The sequence below is a fragment of the Ailuropoda melanoleuca genome, chromosome 19 (assembly GCF_002007445.2).
Source record: "Ailuropoda melanoleuca isolate Jingjing chromosome 19, ASM200744v2, whole genome shotgun sequence".
Lineage (NCBI taxonomy): Eukaryota > Metazoa > Chordata > Mammalia > Carnivora > Ursidae > Ailuropoda > Ailuropoda melanoleuca.
Window position 1 is genome coordinate 34,353,063 of NC_048236.1, and position 18,728 is coordinate 34,371,790.

The 18,728-nt window shown below is 43.3% G+C and overlaps 1 protein-coding gene across 3 annotated transcripts in view; it reads left to right on the plus strand.

Moving 5' to 3' along the window:
* The window catches only part of MRAP2 (melanocortin 2 receptor accessory protein 2), a 45,617-nt gene extending 32,063 nt beyond the window's left edge, over nucleotides 1–13,554 (plus strand). For 2 of the 3 annotated variants that reach the window (XM_034647996.1, XM_002930476.3), the window contains exon 4: nucleotides 11,999–13,554. In XM_034647996.1, the coding sequence (XP_034503887.1) occupies nucleotides 11,999–12,389 (391 nt within the window). In that variant the 3' untranslated portion in view covers nucleotides 12,390–13,554. Of the gene's footprint in view, nucleotides 1–2,933; nucleotides 3,082–11,998 lie in introns of those variants that run through there. The other variant, XM_034647995.1, reaches the window with a different exon arrangement.
* Nucleotides 13,555–18,728: the final 5,174 nt, after the last annotated feature.

Consider the following 18,728-nt stretch of genomic DNA (forward strand, 5'->3'; position numbering starts at 1 on the left):
CTTTGCTTCTCTTATACTGGTCCAGGGAATGTGAAGATACAGTGTGGGTTGCAACAGGAGTTAAGAAAAGCTGCGGACAAACTCAGATTAGGGAAGATCTCACAGAGGGGTCTGTGAACAACAACACTTATCTTCCTTTTCTTCAAAGACTACAGGTGGATTTCATAGGACTGTTGGGCTGTATTTACTTGATACAGGATGCAGGTGATCTTTGTGGTTGAGAACACCCTACCCGCAAATAAAACATGACTTCACGTAACGATTCATTTTATGCATCAACTTGTCGAGGCCATGAAAGTCGGATATTTGATCAAATATTCTTCTAAGTGTTTCTGTGTTTATTTTTTTTAATGAGATTAACACTTAAATCAGTAGACTCTGAGTAAAGCAGATCATGTTCTATAACGTGAATGGGTTTCATCCAATCACTGGAAGGTCTTCCTTGAAAGAGAATGACATCTCTCGAGCAGAAAGGAATTCTTAGAAGACTGCCCACAGTCTCACACTGCAACTCTTCCCTGGGGTTCCAGGCTGCCATCTTACCTGGCAGATTTTGGACTTGCTAGCCAAAGTCCATGGACCAATAGCTTAAAATAAATCTCTCTCTCTTTCAGTAATTAGACACACACACACACACACACACACACACACACACACGCTCCTGTTGTTTTTGTTTCCCTGGAGCCCTGACTGATACATTTCCTTAATATGTCATGGTGACCCTGGATAACTGAGACTTGCATTTCCAATCTTTCAATTGGCAGTTCAGTCCTATTGCTAGATGGTTCTGAATAATCTCAATGAAAGAACAGCAGTTATTGTAACTCTATGCTTTTAATGAGGTTAAGGAGAAAGTCTAACCTGTTTTGACTTTAATAAAATAATGGATCAGCCCTCAGGGCCACATTTTAAATGCTTTTTTGAGTCTGAGGCAGTATAAGATACGGCGTTTGGGTGCACTATATCATAATAGGAAACTGAAAGAAACAGACGTGAAGCAAAATTCCTAAGTGGATCAGCTAAAAAGGCTTTTGGATCTTAGTAAAGTTGACATTTATTTGGCAGAAATTTTCTCTAAAAGAGACATTATTTTTTCCACTCAGTCAACTTTAATATAAAACAACCAATTTAAGCTTCCCCGTGTGATAATTAGGCATGGAGGAAAGAATGATAAATCATTGAGAATAATAAGAGCTTTTTTAAAAAATATTTACCATATGTTAGGGTCTGCTAATCACTTTATATGTATAATCTCACCAAGTCCTCACGGGAAGATGAAGTAAGTCCTGTAAGCATTCCAACTTAACAGATGAGAAAAATGAATCACTTGTCTGAGGTCTCACAGGTAAAAACAACTGTTGGTCCAAGCCTCAAAAACTAAAGCCTCTTAGACTCTGAAGCTCCTATTATTAACCCACTATATGAAATGATCTCATATGGGTAATTTTTAATCTCTTCCTTCTCCTGAACTAGCATCCAATCGCATTCATTTCCTTCTATCACATCTTGGACCACGCATGGGCTCTGGAGTCAAACATTTCCAGATTTACTTACTGAGACTTTGAGCTGGATCCTTAACTTCCCTTTGCTTGAGATTCCTCATTTGTAAAAATAAAATAGTATCTGCCTCCTGGGATTATTGTAAAGATTCAGTGAGCTGATGCCTGTAGAATGGCTGGCACAGGCTGTATTCACAGTGGTACTCAGTGAAGGTTAGTCCATCCCTGGTGCGCAGGTGGTGGGCCTAGGTAAACAGGAGGAGGGAAAAGAACAAGAAACCCATGCTCCCGTGGGACAGCCAGGCTCTGAGCATTCACATTTTATCTGCAGAGTATTTTGTCCCAGCCTCCCCTTGGGTGTGTCTCTCAGGCAAATGGTGGGATGATTTTAGAGGGAGGCTAAGTAGAGAGTCTTGGTGATGGGCCGGAAGAACTGACCGTCTGAATTCTGACTGCTTTATGTATCAGGCTCCCTGGGTGGTTTGTCACAAAGGACAGTTATTCGTCAAGTAAGATATCAGGCAGCATCCTTTTGGAATAGGACTCCGACACTGGTTAAGGTCCCTGATGAAGTCTGCAAGTTCAGAATGGGCTAGTGCTAAGTCTACTGACGGATTCTTTGTCTCCGTGGAGTTATTTCAGGGCAGCGTGTGCATCTCTTTGAAAGTAGTAAGACACAAGGATGGCATATATAACAAATCAACTTTGCTATCTACCTTCAGAGACTTGACTTGGCCTCAGAATTGTTTCCAAAACATCACTTTGGGGGCACTTGGGTGGCTCAGTTGGTTAAGCATCTGACTCTTGATTTTGGCTGAGCTCATGATCTCAGGATCTTGAGATTAAGCCCCAAGGGGCTTTGTACTCAGTGGGGAGTCTTTTCCAGATATCTTTCTCTCCCTTTGCCTCTCCCCTACTGTGCTCACACGTGGGCTTATGCGTGTTCTTGCTCAAAATAAATAAATAAATCTTTAAAAAACAAAACAAAACACCACTTCGGGAAGCCATCAGGACTCAATCACAGTATACCCAAGAGAGAATATGTATTTGCCATCCCTGGCTGGACCTTCGTTTAACAGTGTTAGATGGTAGGAGTTGAGATCCATTCACTACACAGAGCCAATGACATTCCAATAAAATGGGCAAGTTGTTTCCCTGAAGATTTCAAATTGGGATATTAGCGTAAGAACTTCAGTTCTGGAGTCATTGACTTCCCAGTGGCTTTTGTGAAATGGGAATGTATAATAATCAGACCAGGTTATGAGACGGTAACAAACAGCTCCTCAGATCTCAGTATGACACAACAGACGTTTATTTCTTATTCAAGCTACATGTTTGCCGAGGGTCAGCACCGGCTGGACGGAAGCTTCTTGACTTGTATCTGCACTGTCTCCAACACTCAGCCTCCTGGGTTACTATAACAGGGAAGAGCGTCTGTGGAGATCTCACACCTGCTCTTCTGTTCTTCAGCCAGGAAGTGGCACACATCCCTTCCTCTCACAGCTCATTGGCCAGAACTAGCCACACCCACAGAGTGCCCAGGCTGAGAAGGGTAATCGGGGACCCAGAAGAAGAGGACCAGGTACTGGTGAGCACTAGTAAAGTATATCACAGAGGAAAAAAGACCATTGTAAAGCTGACATCATCTTTCTTGAAAGCTTTTAGGCCCAAGAAACAGCTTTAATGGGGATTATTTTTCTTATGGAATATTTGCTGTTGTGTGCGGGGGGAGAAAACCCCCTCTTACCTGGATCCTTTATGGACGATGAAGATAGAACCATTTCCTCCTGCTTTCTCGGCTAAGGAGCCATTTACTCTGTGTGCTGTCTTGTTAAAGCATTATAGCCCCATTATCATAAATCTGCCAGAGAGAGAGTAATGGAAAAGGCTTGGATCACATTTTTATGTTGAATATTTTGGACTTCCTAAAAAAACTATCAAACCCCAGGTATCATATGTCTCAAATATCCGCCTTTTGTAGCCTTTGCTAAGTGCACCTTGTCCAAGTGGGGGTATTCTTCATTTAGGAGTGAGTGCAGAATTGCTTGTGACCTTATAAAAACGGAAATTACATTTTACCTTGAATTTCAATTTATCCGAATATGGCACTTGCTAAAGGATGGGTACAGTGCACCTAAAAGCTAATAGCAAGAAAATGTCAGTGCTCAATAATGACCAAGGCCACCAGAACTAGCTGGCAAAGTGCAGACATAGTGTGTATCCCTGAGGAAGCCCTGACATTTCAAGAGGTCTACCACTATAAACAGGAAGAAAATCTGACTATGTCATGTATCAGATTCAATTACTTTTAATTTCCCCTCAGTTAAGTGGTGGTTACTGAGTGCACAGCTGTGGCTTGCCCAGGACCGTGCCAAGGGTTGTTCTAATGTAGTGACCTCTTTCTTGCCCCAGATAGACTGACATCTTCCTAGCAAGTGAGAACTAGCAACTAAAGCCACCAAAAGGCATGTCCACACCCAGACAGAAGGGTTGGGTTGGCACCTATTGTTACATGAGACAAAGCTTTCAGCACAGGCTATGGTTCCATAAATATTAGTGGTTATTATTGTTTTCTCATTAGTTGTTAATCGTAGAGATTTCACTCTTAGTAGGTCTTTGTTCAGCTTAACACATCGGTAAAAGACCACTGGGAATGACATCTGTAAGTACGGACTGCCCACCGCTTTTCATGAGCCGGTCAAACCTGAAGACAGTCGCGGGCATGTTAAGACTTAGCAGAACAGCTAACACTTCATTTGTAAAAAATTGTAATAAATCTGAAAAAATCCCTAGAGGAATAACTTGGAGCATTACAGGTGTTTTCCTTCTCCAGGTGGAGGTGAGAAGTTCTGTCCACCTGACCTATCTTTTGGGTCACGGAGGAAGGGGCACAGTGCTTACCACTGGGGGTGACTGTGTTTCTCATGGGACCAGGGCTTTGCACCACCCGCAGATAAAGCTGCTTGGTATACTCATTGAGGGTCTAATGACTGCAAGACCCTTTGGGAGCTGCAAAGATGAACAAAGTACAGTGCGGCAGTGTAGAGGAGAAGGAGGGCTGCGGGTAAATAGCTCTGCCCTGAGGCAGGAAGAGATGCATCTTGTCAGGGAAGTGCAGTAGGAGAGAAGGGACAGATTCCTTCTCATTGGGAGATCAGAGAGTCTCCCTAGAGACAGTGACATTTGCGAAGAAGGATTTGACTTTGGCAGACAGACGGGTGACAGGCCCATTAGTCAGGAAGAACAGCACAAGCAAAGCACAGAGAGGGACAGACCTGAGTGCATCTGGGGACAGTCAGGTGCCATGTGGTGGGACCGTAGAGTTAGCAAGGGGACTGGTGGGAGAGCACACCAGAAAGACCGGCTGGTGCAAGGGTGGGGAGCCTGAGCTGTCAGGCAGAGAGTCTGGGGAGTCGGTGAAAGTTCGTGAGCAGGGGAGTGTCATAGGAGGAATGCCAGTCAGTGCAGGTGCCAGAGGACTGAGTGTTAGAGGCTCTCTGTTCAGGTAGAGAAAATTCCCCAGGGACAGAGAATATATGACACAACCCATGGAGAGAAGGAAAAAACCAAGAATCAGGACAGTCTGAACAGTCTTTTTATTCTGGCTGGTGGAGTTCAGTAAGGTTGCAACGAACACATAGGCTAAGTCCCAACTGCATTTCTTACAAGATGAAAATGAGGAATACCAAACTTTTAAAACAAATAAATAAAACATGATTTCAAGGTTCAGTTTCCTCTCAAAATAAATTATTGTAATTTTTAAAAAGTTAAGATGACATAGGAGACCTTGTCTTGAACATACTAGCTAGATCATTAATTTCATGATGATAAGATCGAGAATAGGTGGAGTGGAACAAAAACAATTAAAAATGCTGTAATTACTGGTGATTCTAAATTTTCTGACAGATTGCTTGGTTTGTTCAGGCTGCTACAGCAGAGTACATAGACTAGAAGGCTTATAAATAACAGAAATCTGTTTCTTACAGTTTTTGGAGGCTGGGAAGTTCAAGATCAAGGTACTGGCATATTTGGTATCTGGTTCCTATGGCAGACTTTTCACTGTGTCCTCACATGAAGGAAGGAGCGGGGACCTTCTGGGGCCTCTTTATCCCATTCATTAAGGTTAAGTCTCCTTTTCTGAAAGCCCCACCTCCTAACACCATCACACGAAGGAGTAGATTTCAACATGTCAGTTTTGGAGGGACACAGACATTCAGCCTACGGTGCGAATATTCTTCAGTATTCCCTCTTTTCCTTGTGATAACTCATGACATGGTATTAATTACTAGTCTAGTAAACATCTCAAAGTTTCTCATTCTTTCAGTGTTTCAGTTTTTGAAACATACGGCTTCTGGCTTTAACTATAATTTTAATCAAGGTAGAATTTAAGATGTTTGACCCTTGTAGTTTTTCGTTTTCCCGGGTGTAACCAAAGCTGTAGGAGAAAAGTTGACTTTAAACTCTCTTAACTGATCTAATAGGTGCCACAGAGCATTGTTTTTCCCTGTGCCAGCTGAATTTGAGAGGATGAGAAAGTCAGAACTAGCTCTCTTCTCTTTGGGAGCCTAACAACCCATAGAGCAGTCCTCAGACCATCTACAGGCTGGAGAGACATCCTTAACAACGTGGCACGTGTTACTTTCCTAAAAATGAAATTAAGACAACACCCAGCTGCAAACTCCCCCCTGCCTAATTAGCGAGAATCCTTTGATATTCACTGCGTTACGTACGTAAGAATATTTTGGGGTGTGACTCATGAGGGCTAGGCTGCTTTAAAAAATGGGTTACCGCGGAGGGGCAGTATTTTCACTGGCTTTCCTTGAAGCCGTCGTACCAATAAGTGGCAGGAAGTCTTCCTCATGGAACTTGAGCCCCTGCAACCTCCAAGCCTGGCCAGTTGTGGAAGTGCAAGATGCCCCTTTTCAGTAGCTTTACGGTATATTTTTTTTTTTTTTTTTTTTTTTTTTAAAGATTTTATTTTATTTTTTCGACAGAGATAGAGACAGCCGGCGAGAGAGAGAACACAAGTGTAGGGGGAGTGGGAGAGGAAGAAGCAGGCTCATAGCAGAAGAGCCTGATGTGGGGCTCGATCCCATAACGCCGGGATAACGCCCTGAGCCGAAGGCAGACGCTTAACCGCTGTGCCACCCAGGCGCCCCTTAGAGATGCCCCTTTTCAGTAGCTTTATGGTATATGAGCTCCAGGGACCTCTGTGGGAAGCCCGTCTAAGACTGTGGGCCAGGACTTGAGGGTGTGGAGAGCACTGTAGGGGCAGAGACGGGGTGTTTCCCTTCCCCAGTAGTCGGTGCAGGGCAGACCTGGATGTGACTCCTTCGTAGGACCTCCTGTATCTCTCACTCTGGACTCCACACTCCGGATCTCTCTATGAATAGGCCATCTCTTATTAAGGCTCACTTGCTCTTACGCAGCTGGGTATGCTGCCCTTGAATTAATTTCTGGCCCTGTAAGAACTATAGAGAGGCCTTCTGCCAAGGCAAAGTTTGATTTAAATTCAAGGTCTCTTCATCATTCATTCATTCATTTAAGAGAAATTTATTGAAGAGCTACTGTATGCCTGGTACTTGGCTAAGTGCCGGGAACATAAGCAAGTAATGCATGGTACCTGCCCTCGAGAGATCATAATACTAATGAGGGTGCCAGACAAGAAATCAGTGTAATACAGAGTGAGAAAACAGATGGAGAGAAGCACCCAGTCCTCAAGGAGAACATTCTAACTCAGATCTGGAGGAGTCTGGGAAGACTTCTAGCAGAAGGTGGCACTATACATAATTCGTGAAGGGCCAAGAGGTGATAGGTAGGGGGGTTCCANTACTGTATGCCTGGTACTTGGCTAAGTGCCGGGAACATAAGCAAGTAATGCATGGTACCTGCCCTCGAGAGATCATAATACTAATGAGGGTGCCAGACAAGAAATCAGTGTAATACAGAGTGAGAAAACAGATGGAGAGAAGCACCCAGTCCTCAAGGAGAACATTCTAACTCAGATCTGGAGGAGTCTGGGAAGACTTCTAGCAGAAGGTGGCACCATACATAATTCGTGAAGGGCCAAGAGGTGATATAGGTAGGGGGGTTCCCGTTCCAATAATGGCAGAGTAGCTTTCTTTAAATTACCTTGCAGATAACCATTATAAAATTTAGACAACATGTAAAGAATGACTAATGGCAGGCATTGGAGACTAAATATTGGCAGATAAAAATAGAAGGGCTTTTGGCTCTTGAAAGGAGGAAACTTCATTGATTTGTGTCTATGGTTTTATGGCTTTCCACCTGAAGTCTTCTAATTACAAGCATGGGTTTTTTTTCCATACACTAAGGTCTTTTTGCAGTGTCTAATTTTCCATTTGCAGTGTCTTAAAAATTTCAGTATATAGGTCTTCCACAGCCTTTGTTGTTGTTTTTTTTTTCCTAAGTACAGTCATACCTTCTAGATACTGCAGGTTTGTTTCCAGGCCACTGCAATAAAGCAAATATTGTAATAAAGTGAATCAGATGTGTTTTTTTGGTTTCACAGAGCATATAAAAGTTATGTTTACATTGTACTGTAGTCTGTTAAGTCTACGATAGCATTAAATAGCATTATGTCTAAAAATTAAACGTACATACTTTAATTTAAAAGTACTTTATCGCCAAAAAAATACTAATTGTCATCTGAGCTTTCACCAAGTCATCTTTTTGCTGGTGGAGGGTCTTGCTTCAGTGTTGATGGCTACTGACTGATCAGAGTGGTGGTTGCTGAAGGTGGGGGTGGCTGGGCAATTTCTTACAGTAAACATGAAGTTTGCCGCGTCGATTGACTCCTCCTTTCACAAACAATTTCTCTGTAGCATTCATGCTGTTCACTAGCCTTTTATGTACAGTAGAACTTCTTTCAAAATTGGAGTCCATCCTCTCAAACCCTGCTGCTGCTTTATCAACTAAGCTTATGTAATATTCTAAATCCTTTGTTGTCATTTCAACAATCTTTATAGCCTCTTCACCAAGAGTTGACGCCATCTCAAGAGTCCACTTTCTTTGCTCATCCATAAGAAACAGTTCCTCATCCTTTGAAGTTTGGATCGCGGAATTGTAGTAATTCAGTCCCATCTTCAGGCTCCACTTCTGTTACAGCTCTCTTGCTATTTCCATCACCTCTGCAGTCACTTCCTCCGCTGAAGTCTTGAACCCTTCAAAGTCATGCATGAGGGTGGGAATCACCTTCTTCCAGACTCCTGTTCATGTTGATTTTTTTTTTTACCTCTTTTCATATATTATGAATGTTTTTAATGGCATCTAGAATGGCGAAGTCTTTCCAGGAGGTTTTCACTTGTCTTTGACTATATTCACCAGAGGAATCACTATCTGTCACAGCAATAGCCTTATGAAATGTATTTCTTAAAAAGTAAGACTTGAAAGTCAAAATTTCTCCTGATTCATGGGCTGCAGAATGGATGTCATGTTAGCAGGCATGAAAATGACATGAATTTGGTTTTTGTACATCTCCATCAGAGCTCTGGGGTGACCAAGTACATTGTCAGTGAGCAGTAATATTTGGAAAGGAATCTTTATTTTGAGCAGTAGGTCTCAACAGTGAGCTTAAGATATTCAGATATGACGTCCATGTTGTAAACAGATGTGCTGTCACGCAGGCTTCGTTGTTCCGTTTATAGAGCACAGACAGAGGAGAGTTAGTGCCATTCCTTCACAACGCAGGATTTCAGAGTGGTGCGTTACCAGTGACTTCAATTTAGAGTCACCAGCTGTGTGTTAGCCCCTAACAAGAGAGTCAGCCTGTCCTTTGAAGCTTTGAAGCCAGGCATTGACTTCTCTTCTGTAGCTATGAAAGTCCTAGATGACATCTTCTTCCAATAGAAGGCTGTTTCGTCTACACTGAAGATCTGTTGTTTGGCGTAGCCGCCTGCACTGACGATGTCAGCTCCATCTACTGGATGACTTGCCACAGCTTCTGTGTCAGCCCCTGCTGTTTCACCTTGCACACTGATGTTGCGGAGATGGCTTTTTCCCCTTATATGTCATGAACCAACCTCTGCTAACTTCAGACTTTCCTTCTGCAACCTCCTTACCTCTCTCAGCCTTCGTAGAACGGTCCTTGCTCTGGATTAGATTTTGGTTGAAGGGAATGTTGTGGCTGGTTTGATCTTCTATCCAGGCCACTGAAACTTTCTCCATATCATCATTAAAGCTGTTTCACTTTCTTATCATTGGTGTGTTCACTGAAGAAGGACTTTTAATTTCCTTCAAGAATGTTTCCTTTGCATTCACAGCTTAGTTAACTATTTGACATAAAAGGAATAGCTTTTGGTCTATCTTGGTTTTTGACATGGCTTCCTCTGTACTTAACCATTTTTAGCTTTTGATTAAAAGTGGCAGACATGTAACTCTTCCTTTCACTTACACTCAGGGACATTGTATGGTTATTAATTGGCATAATTTCAGTATTGTTCTGTCTCAGGAAATAGGGAGGCCCCAGGAAAGGGAGAAATATAGGGAAGTCTGGTCAGTGAAGCAGTCGGGACACAACATTTATCAACTGAGTTTGCCGTCCTGTGTGGGCGTAGTTCATGGTGCCCCAAAACCAATTTAGTAGAATAACATTAAAGATCACTGATCACAGATCACTATAACAAAAATAATAATAATGAAAACATTTTAACTATTATGAGAATTATTGACATGTGACACAGAGACACAAAGTGAGCACATGCTGTTGGAAAAATGGGGCTGATAGACTTCCCAGACACCAGGTTGCCACGAACCTTCAATTTGTAAAAAACAGTATCTGTGAAGGGCAATGAAGTGAAGGGCAATAAAATGAGGTATGCCTGTATTCTATTTTTTTGATGCTATTGTGAATGGAATTTTTTCTTATTGTCTGTTACTGTGTCTAAGGTCAATTAAAAGGGAAGTCTTTTAAACAACAGTGGTGGATCAACTGGATAAACATAAAGATGAACCTTGACCCCTATTTCAACTTGGATCATATGCCCATAGTAGAAGCTCCTAGAAGAGCTCTATCCAAGAGAACTTTTGTGATGTTATAACTCTTCTCTGTGATGTCCAGTTGGGTAACCCTTGGCCACATGTAGATACTGAGCCCTTGAAATGTGGGGAATATAATGGAGATACTGAATTTTAAATTTTACTTAAATTTAAATACCCACCTGTGGCTAGTGGCTATTGTACTGGACAGCCTACTTCTAGAAAACAGCATGGGAGAATATTTTCATGAATTTAGAATAGGCAATTATTTCTTAGAGATAATATAAAAAGCACTAAATATAAAATAAAAAAATTGATAACTTGAACTTAACTGAAATTTAAAGCTTCTTCTCATCAAAAGACATCTTAAAAAATGAAAATACAAGTCACAGATTGGGAGAAAATGGACTTGTATTCAAAATGTGTTACAAGACTATCCCAAATCAGTAGCAAAAACAATCCAATTTTTAAAATGTGCAAAAGACTCATACAGACACTTCACAAAAGAAGATAAACCAATAGCCAACAAGCACATGCAAAGATACTCAACATTGCTAGATATCAGAGAAATGCACATTCAAATCCTGACAAGATGCCATTTCTCCCCCACTAGCATGACCAACATTGAAAAGTCTGACAACACCAAATGTTGACAAGGATGTGGAGTAACTGGAACTCTCATACTTAGTGGTGAGGGTGTAAAATGGCCCGACCACTTTGGAAAACTGCAGTTTCTTAATAAAAGTCAAGCACAGATCGATGTGACCCAGTAATTCTACTCTTAGGTATTTACTGAAGAGCAATAAAAATGTATATTTACAAAAAAACTTACCCAGAATGTTCTTAGCAGCTCTAATCACAACAGTGCCAAACTGTCAACAACCCAAATACCCTTTAATAGGAGAACAAATAAATGGTTGTAGTGTACTTGTATGATGAAATATCACTAAGCAAGAAGGACAAACTATTGTTACATGCAACAACATGGATGGATCTCAAAAAAAAACATTATTCTGAGCAAAAGAATCCAGACACAGCAGGCTATATGTTGTATGAATTTGTATGAATTTCAAAAACAGGCTAAACTATAGCTTGTGGTGTTAAGAATCAAAACATTACCTATAGGAGGTGGAAATTGACTGAAAGTTCAAGAATAGGCAAAGTTTATCAATAGAAATCGAAATCAAGGCAGTGTTACCTAAAGGGGGTAGAAATTGAATGGAAGGAAACTTTCTAGGAGATTGTTCATTTGAGAGAGAGAGACAGCATGTGTGCAGGGGGGAGAGGGTCAGAGAGAGAGAGAGAGAATCTCAAGCATACTCCACACTGAGTGCAGAGCCCAATGCAGGGCTCAATCTCAGGACCCTGGGATCATGACCAGAGCTGAAACCAAGAGTCGGACACTTACCCAACTGAGCCATCTAGGTGCCCCCCAAAATCATGATTTCTGCAGGCGAATGAGCTGGTGTGTAAGCAGTCTTTTCTTTTCCTTCTCTTTACAGCAATGTAGAATCTTCAGAGAAAAGATTCAGAATGAATAGCTTTGTGTCAGACTTTGGAAGACCACTGGAGCCAGATAAGGTGTTTTCTCGACAGGGCAATGAAGAATCTAGGTCTGTCTTTCATTGCTACATTAATGAAGTGGAACACTTGGATAGGGCTAAAGCGTGTCAGCAGACCACAGTCCTTGACAGCACTGTTCAACTCCAGGAAGCCATTAGAAGCAATGGGCGGCCAGAGGAGGAGCTGAACAGGCTCATGAAGTTTGACATCCCCAACTTTGTGAACACAGACCAGGACTCCTTTGGGGAGGTTGATCTTCTGATTTCAGAACCACCTGTTGTTCTAGAAAATAAGCCAGTTTCCCAGACCTCACACAAAGACCTGGATTGAGAAACTACTCTGTAAAGTGTCTTCCTGAAGATGTTGGGTCTGTCTTTGTAAAGCAAGAAATCTCCATTCACCAAAATTGTTTGTGTGGTTGGGTGGGAGGGGTATGAGTGACAGAGACAGAAAGAGAGCAGAGAGCTGCCTCAGAGAAGAGGTAAATAAGCTGAGTTTCTATGCCTTTCAACACAGTTCAGGCTTCTTGGGGAATAAAGTATTTACACAGTCTCATCTTCCTTGTTGAAAAATTTGGCCACATACTCAGTGTCAATGTTCTTGAGTGGGGGTTCGCATACTGCATTCCGGTCACTACCATGCTTTACCTTTAGCAAGTTGCTTCACCTCTGTGGGCTGCCGCATGGTTAACTGTAACATGAGGAGTCTGGAGTAGATGATTCATCCTGGCTCTGATATTTTGTGAATTTGTGACTTTGCATCCAGAAGAGGCTAGGATGTATAAAGCAGTATAAACTAGGGCACTGCCTCCTGTCTCTTGTAGGATACCCCATGTCTGTACCTTCCACTCAACCCTTAACTGAGCCCAGCTTTCGTCAAAGGGCCAAGCATCTATGAGGATGTCAGAAGACTCATCTTAGTCACTGTGGCCAACATTTCTGTTGGTTGTACTGAAACAGATCTTCTGAGAACCTCCAGACACCCATGCTAAAACCTAGGGACAGCCTTGCCCCTCCTCTCCTAGAATGAGTACCAATCCATGGTATATTGCATGGCATTCCTGTCCCCAGAAATGTAGGGAAGGTTGTCAGCCGAGTGAGGGCACGTGTCTCTGTGTTGGTGTATATATGTCTGCTCACATTTCTGTGTTGTTGGTTATTGGACAAGGAAAGTGCTGTTTGCCATGCTAGCTACTTGGCAGATGTGTGGGTGATGGTCATGTGACTAGTGTGTTGCTTTGAGCCGAGGTGGTAAATGGGTTGTAAATTCCCCACCAACAGATAGGCACGGTGGCCTGGTGCAACACGCAGTTAATTTCATGAAGGAATCCGATCTGCACGCTGGTTTTGGGAAAAGCCTGGTTTTGCAAACACGGTTGCATGCACAGCCAGCTGCTCATCTCTGGGTGGCATTTTCATTATGAATTTGTTCACCACCTGTCTTGCTTAAGCTAAGAAATAAATGCATTTGATTGCACAGGAATTTTCTCTGGTTCTTTGTTTTCACACATCCAAATTTTTCATTTCCTTTAAAAATTATTCCATGTTTCTAAGGCTTCCTAATTTCTATCATCTCTAGGAGCCCGGTGGTCTGAGTCATGCACCAGATTTCATTTAGGAGTTATTCTGCCAAAAGAAATCCCTTTCCCATAATATTTTTTGAGGAAAATACTGTTCTTTAAGACTCTAACACTGAACAGTGGAACAAAGCGTGGAATACTTCTTGTAATTAACACATCCTCACAAATAGATACTTTCTATTAGCATTAAAGAATGCTGATTCTATTAACTTTTACTAATAAGAATATTATTATTCATAATTTAAATAACCAAATGTAAACCATGGGCTATTTCTTATTAAGCTTCAAAGCTATTTAAGTGGTATCTTATTTAGAAGTGAATTTATTAGAAGGCTGAAGAATATTCCTAGAAGTTGGAAAAATACCCATGACCATACCATCATTTTTAGTAACTGAATGTCAAGAACTATGATTGCACCCCTCCTGCAAGCTACTGAGGTGGCCTGGCCCAGAGTTGTGGATGCTGGCAAAAGACACAAGATTCCTGGCTCAGAGACCAAGAACTTCACAACAGCACACAGGCCACTTGGGCTTCATGTTCATGTTGGTCCCGAATTTATTTCCTATTGCTACTATAGCTAAGTACCACAAACTTAGTGGCTTAAAGCAACCCCAACTTATTCGCTTACGGTTCTAGAACACAGAAGTCTAAAATCAGCGTCAGTGGGCTAAAACCAGGGTATCATCAGTCTGTGTTCCACCTGAAGGCTTTAGGGAAACATCCACTTCCTTGCTTTTCCAGCTTTCAGAGGCTGCTCCCGCTTGCGCTTATGGCCTCGTGTCCCTGCAGCCGCTGCTTCTACTTTGTACCCCTGTCTCTGACCCTCCTGCCCCTTCCTGTAAGGACCCTTGTGATTCCATGATAATCTCCCATCCTGAGATTCTTAATCATGTCTGCAAAATCCCTTTTGTCACACAAGGTAGTATATTCACACGTTCAAGGATTCAGACATGGACGTATTTGGGGGACCATTAGCCTACCGCAGTCTTCCATTTGGCCCCAAAGATTCATGTGCATCTCACAAAATACATTGACTTCATCCCAAAGCCTCCCAAGTTTCAATTATTCAAAGTCCAATATATAGTCTAAATCTTATTAGCTCAAAAGTCCCAATCTTGTCCTCTTTTTTAAAAGATACATTTTTGTTTATTTAAGAGAGAGCACGAAAGGGAGGGGGAGAGGGAGGGAGAATCTCAAGCTGATTCTGTGCAGAGTGTGCTCAGGCCCCAGTGCAGGGTTCAATCTCACGACCCTGAGATCATGACCCGAGCTGAAACCAAGAGGCGGACACCTAATCAACTGTACCACCCAGGTGCCCCCCGATCTCGTCATCTTAATTATCTAAATCAGGTAGGGGTGAGACCCTGTGGACGATCCATCTTGGGGAAAAACTCTGTATCTGTGGACCTGTAAAATTAGAGAATAAGTCATTTGCTCCCAAAATGCAGTGGTGAGACAAGCACAGCGTGCAGTTATAAACACTACTGTTCAAAAAGGGAGAAACTGGAAGGAAAAAGAGGAGTCACCAGTCCTAAGCAATTTTGAAATTCACTTGGGCTCACTCCGTTCGGTTGCGAGCCCTGGAAATAATCCTCTGTGGCTCACGGCTTCGTCCTCTGGTCTGCAGCTCTGCCTTGGCAATTAGCCTTCCTTTTAATGAATGTATTTATAACTGAGTAGTTGATCCTCCTGTTTCCTGCATGTAGAATTTTGGGGGTCTGACAGCCTTCTTTCATCTTCTCTCTGTGCCTTAAAGCCCAAGCTGGCAGTGTTTCAGCAGGTGTAATATTCTCAAGAACACTGTGAGCTTCCTCAATGTGTCGCATGTATTCATTCCATCAGACAGGAGGCACAAATTGCGCCACAGAATCATTCCCTCTTGGGGCAGGGACGTGACCTTTCGTAACTCCAAGCTGGTCAGGGGCAGGTGGCTTTTGCTTTGACCAAGGGCAATTCTCTAGAGAAGGGAGCACGAGTGGGCCAACACCCCCAGCGGCTGGGAATGACACATGGGCTAGTAAAGGAATCTGGCTGGGACCCTACCGGCACCCTTATAAACACTAACGGGTGAGTGACATCTGTTGGGCTCTAAGCAGCCCCTGTGCTAACTTAATTTTTGTAACCCTCCTATGAGAACTCCCAACACAGAGGCTTAAATTATCCTTCTAAGTGTAACTTAACTCAGGTTACTTGCCTGCTTAAAGCCCTGCAATGGCTTCCAGTTGCATTCAGCAGAGAAGCTAGAGTCCTTACAGTGACCTCAAAGCTTTCCTCCCCCGTCCCCCAGCTGATCTCATCTCATCCACGGTTCTTCCCCTGGCTCATCCTGCTTCTGCCACACTAGCCTCCCTGCTGTCCCTTGAAAATGTCAGACATTCTTCTGTAACTAGGCGGGCTGGTGCCCTGGCCAGTGTCTCTGTCTGGAAACTTTTCTCCCTAGATACCCACTTGGTCCACTCACTCAGCTCTTGAAAGTTTTTCCTGCAATGCCCCCCCGTTATGGGTCAAATTGTGTCCCCTCCCAACGCGGCACATTCACGTGTTGAAGTCCTAACCCCCCGAAACCGGAGACTGTGACCTTATTTGGAGACAGGGTTGTTGCAGATGTCATTTGTTAAGAGGAGGTCATGAGGGTGGGCCCCCAGCCAATACGACTTGTGTCCTTACAAGAAGAGAACATGCAGACCCAGGGACATGCAGACGAGGAAGAGCACGTGGAGAGCAATCAGGAGACTATCAGCCAAGGCAGAGGCCGGGAACAGACTCCCCGCCCCAGCCTTCGGAGGAAGCAAGCCCGCGGCCGCCCGACCTCCGCCTTCCAGCCCAGGACCCAGACCACAGATCCGCGGGGCAGCCCCCGGCTGTTGTGCTTTGTTGGAGCCCTAGCAAAGCAACGGCCCCTGCTCGCCACTCGGAATGAGGCCGGCCGTCCTTTCCGAGGGCCCTGCGTTCCGCCCATTCCTGCGCAGCCCCCCATCGCCCCATCACACCCTGTTTCTCTGTCTACACTGCTTACCACCCACCCACATACTATACAATCTACGTGATTGTCACGGCTGTGGTCTCCGCTCCTCCTGCTACAGCGTAAGCTCTGCCGGGCTACACCTGCGCCCGAAGCCCCGAAGGCAGCCCCCAAACCCTGGCGGGCAGGAGGGAGGGACTTGCTGAGGTCGCTTTGGGAACCGAGGCGCAGGGAGAGCCGCTGTGCTGCGCAGACCCAGAGCTGCCAAGCCGAGGACCGGACTGGGTTCCAAGAAGTCGAGACCCCGAGGCCCCGAGCACGGCATGAATGGTCCCCTTTCTGTTGCTTAGTAGTTATCGGATTTTTTTTTTCTGTCTTTAAATTCTGACTGCTTTACGCATTCTTTTTAACTTTCCATCTGTTTTAAATTTTAATTTTGCTTCTTTGCAGGCAAGCGAATGAAATCTGTACATCTTTTAACTTGCACGTTTATTCCAACTAAACGTATTGCGATTCCTGATGTTTTATTTCTAGCAAGTCTTGTTTTGTGGTTTCTATCTGCGTTGCTCTGCTTTTCCCCTTTCTTGCTTTATCTCATGCAGCTGTGGTCAAGAGCATGGGGTCTAGAAATAGTCCACTTGGGCTTGGTTCCATTACTTGCTACGGTGCCGTCCTAACCAGGGTACCTAACCCCTTTGAGACTGTTTGCTCATGTACAAAAAGGGATGACATCCACCTAAAATTTTTCCTTGGGAGCATTAAGCGATAAAACATGTAAAGAACTCAAACTAGTGATCGGCCTTTTCTGCAGATGCCATTGTGGCTCATTTGCTTTTAGTCTCTCTCTCTTTTTAAAATTTTAATTCCTGGGTAGTTGTTTTTATTCTCTTTTGAAACACGTATCTTGTTTATGTTTATTCATTCATTCATTTGTATATTTATTTAAAGTATTTCAGAGATCACTGAATTTTAATGAATGTACTTGATACTGAAAGTTCAAGTCTGTTGTTTAAACACTCACTGAACTGAATTTATGTATCAATTGTTATATTTACTTTGTTTCCATAAATTGTTTGGCTCCTCTTCTTTTTTTTAAAGATTTTATTTATTTGTCAGAGAGGGAGGGAGCACAAGCAGAGGGAGCGGCAGGCAGAGGAAGAGGGAGAATCTGCAGGCTCCTCTGGTGCGGCTCGATCCCAGGGTCTTGAGATCGTGACCTGAGCCAAAGGCAGATGACTAACCCACTGAGCCACCCAGCTGCCCGTTTGGCTCTTTCAGAAAAACCGATCTGTTCTTTTCTCATGAGGTCCTGATTTTTTCATTTTTCATTTTTGNGAGGGAGGGAGCACAAGCAGAGGGAGCGGCAGGCAGAGGAAGAGGGAGAATCTGCAGGCTCCTCTGGTGCGGCTCGATCCCAGGGTCTTGAGATCGTGACCTGAGCCAAAGGCAGATGACTAACCCACTGAGCCACCCAGCTGCCCGTTTGGCTCTTTCAGAAAAACCGATCTGTTCTTTTCTCATGAGGTCCTGATTTTTTCATTACAGTTGCTATGATTGAAATATATATATATAATTTTTTTTATATTTTAAAAAAATGATTTAGCCATACTCATTTTATGCTTTTAGATCATTTCATAATTTTAGGCTCTGGAATGCTAATCCTCCTGGGGATTTTTGGAGTTTGCTACTTCTTACAGCCAATTGTTTCCAGCTGTTCTTACTTTGTGTGTGCGTGCGCGCGTTTGTGTGTGTGTGCGTGTGGGTGTGTGTGCGTTTGTGGGTGTGGGTGTGTGCGTTTGTGGGTGTGTATGTGTGCGCTTGTGGGTATGTGTGCGTTTGTGTGCGCATTTGTGGGGGTGTGTGCGTTTGTGTATGTGTGCGTTTGTGTGCGTTTGTGTGTGCGTGTGTGGGTGTGTGTGTGCATGTGTGTGTGTTTGTGGGTGCGTGTGTGTAGTTGCATGAGTTTCCTTTCAGTATTATTTTTTTCCTGTGATTGTCCCACACACCCTGGTTTTATAAAAAGTTCCCCTAGAGAACCAGTTTGTGTTGCTTATCTTTAAGCCCCAAGTGATTTGATCAATCTAGAATTACGTTATTTTTGAATTTTTGCTTGGGGATTTTTGCCTC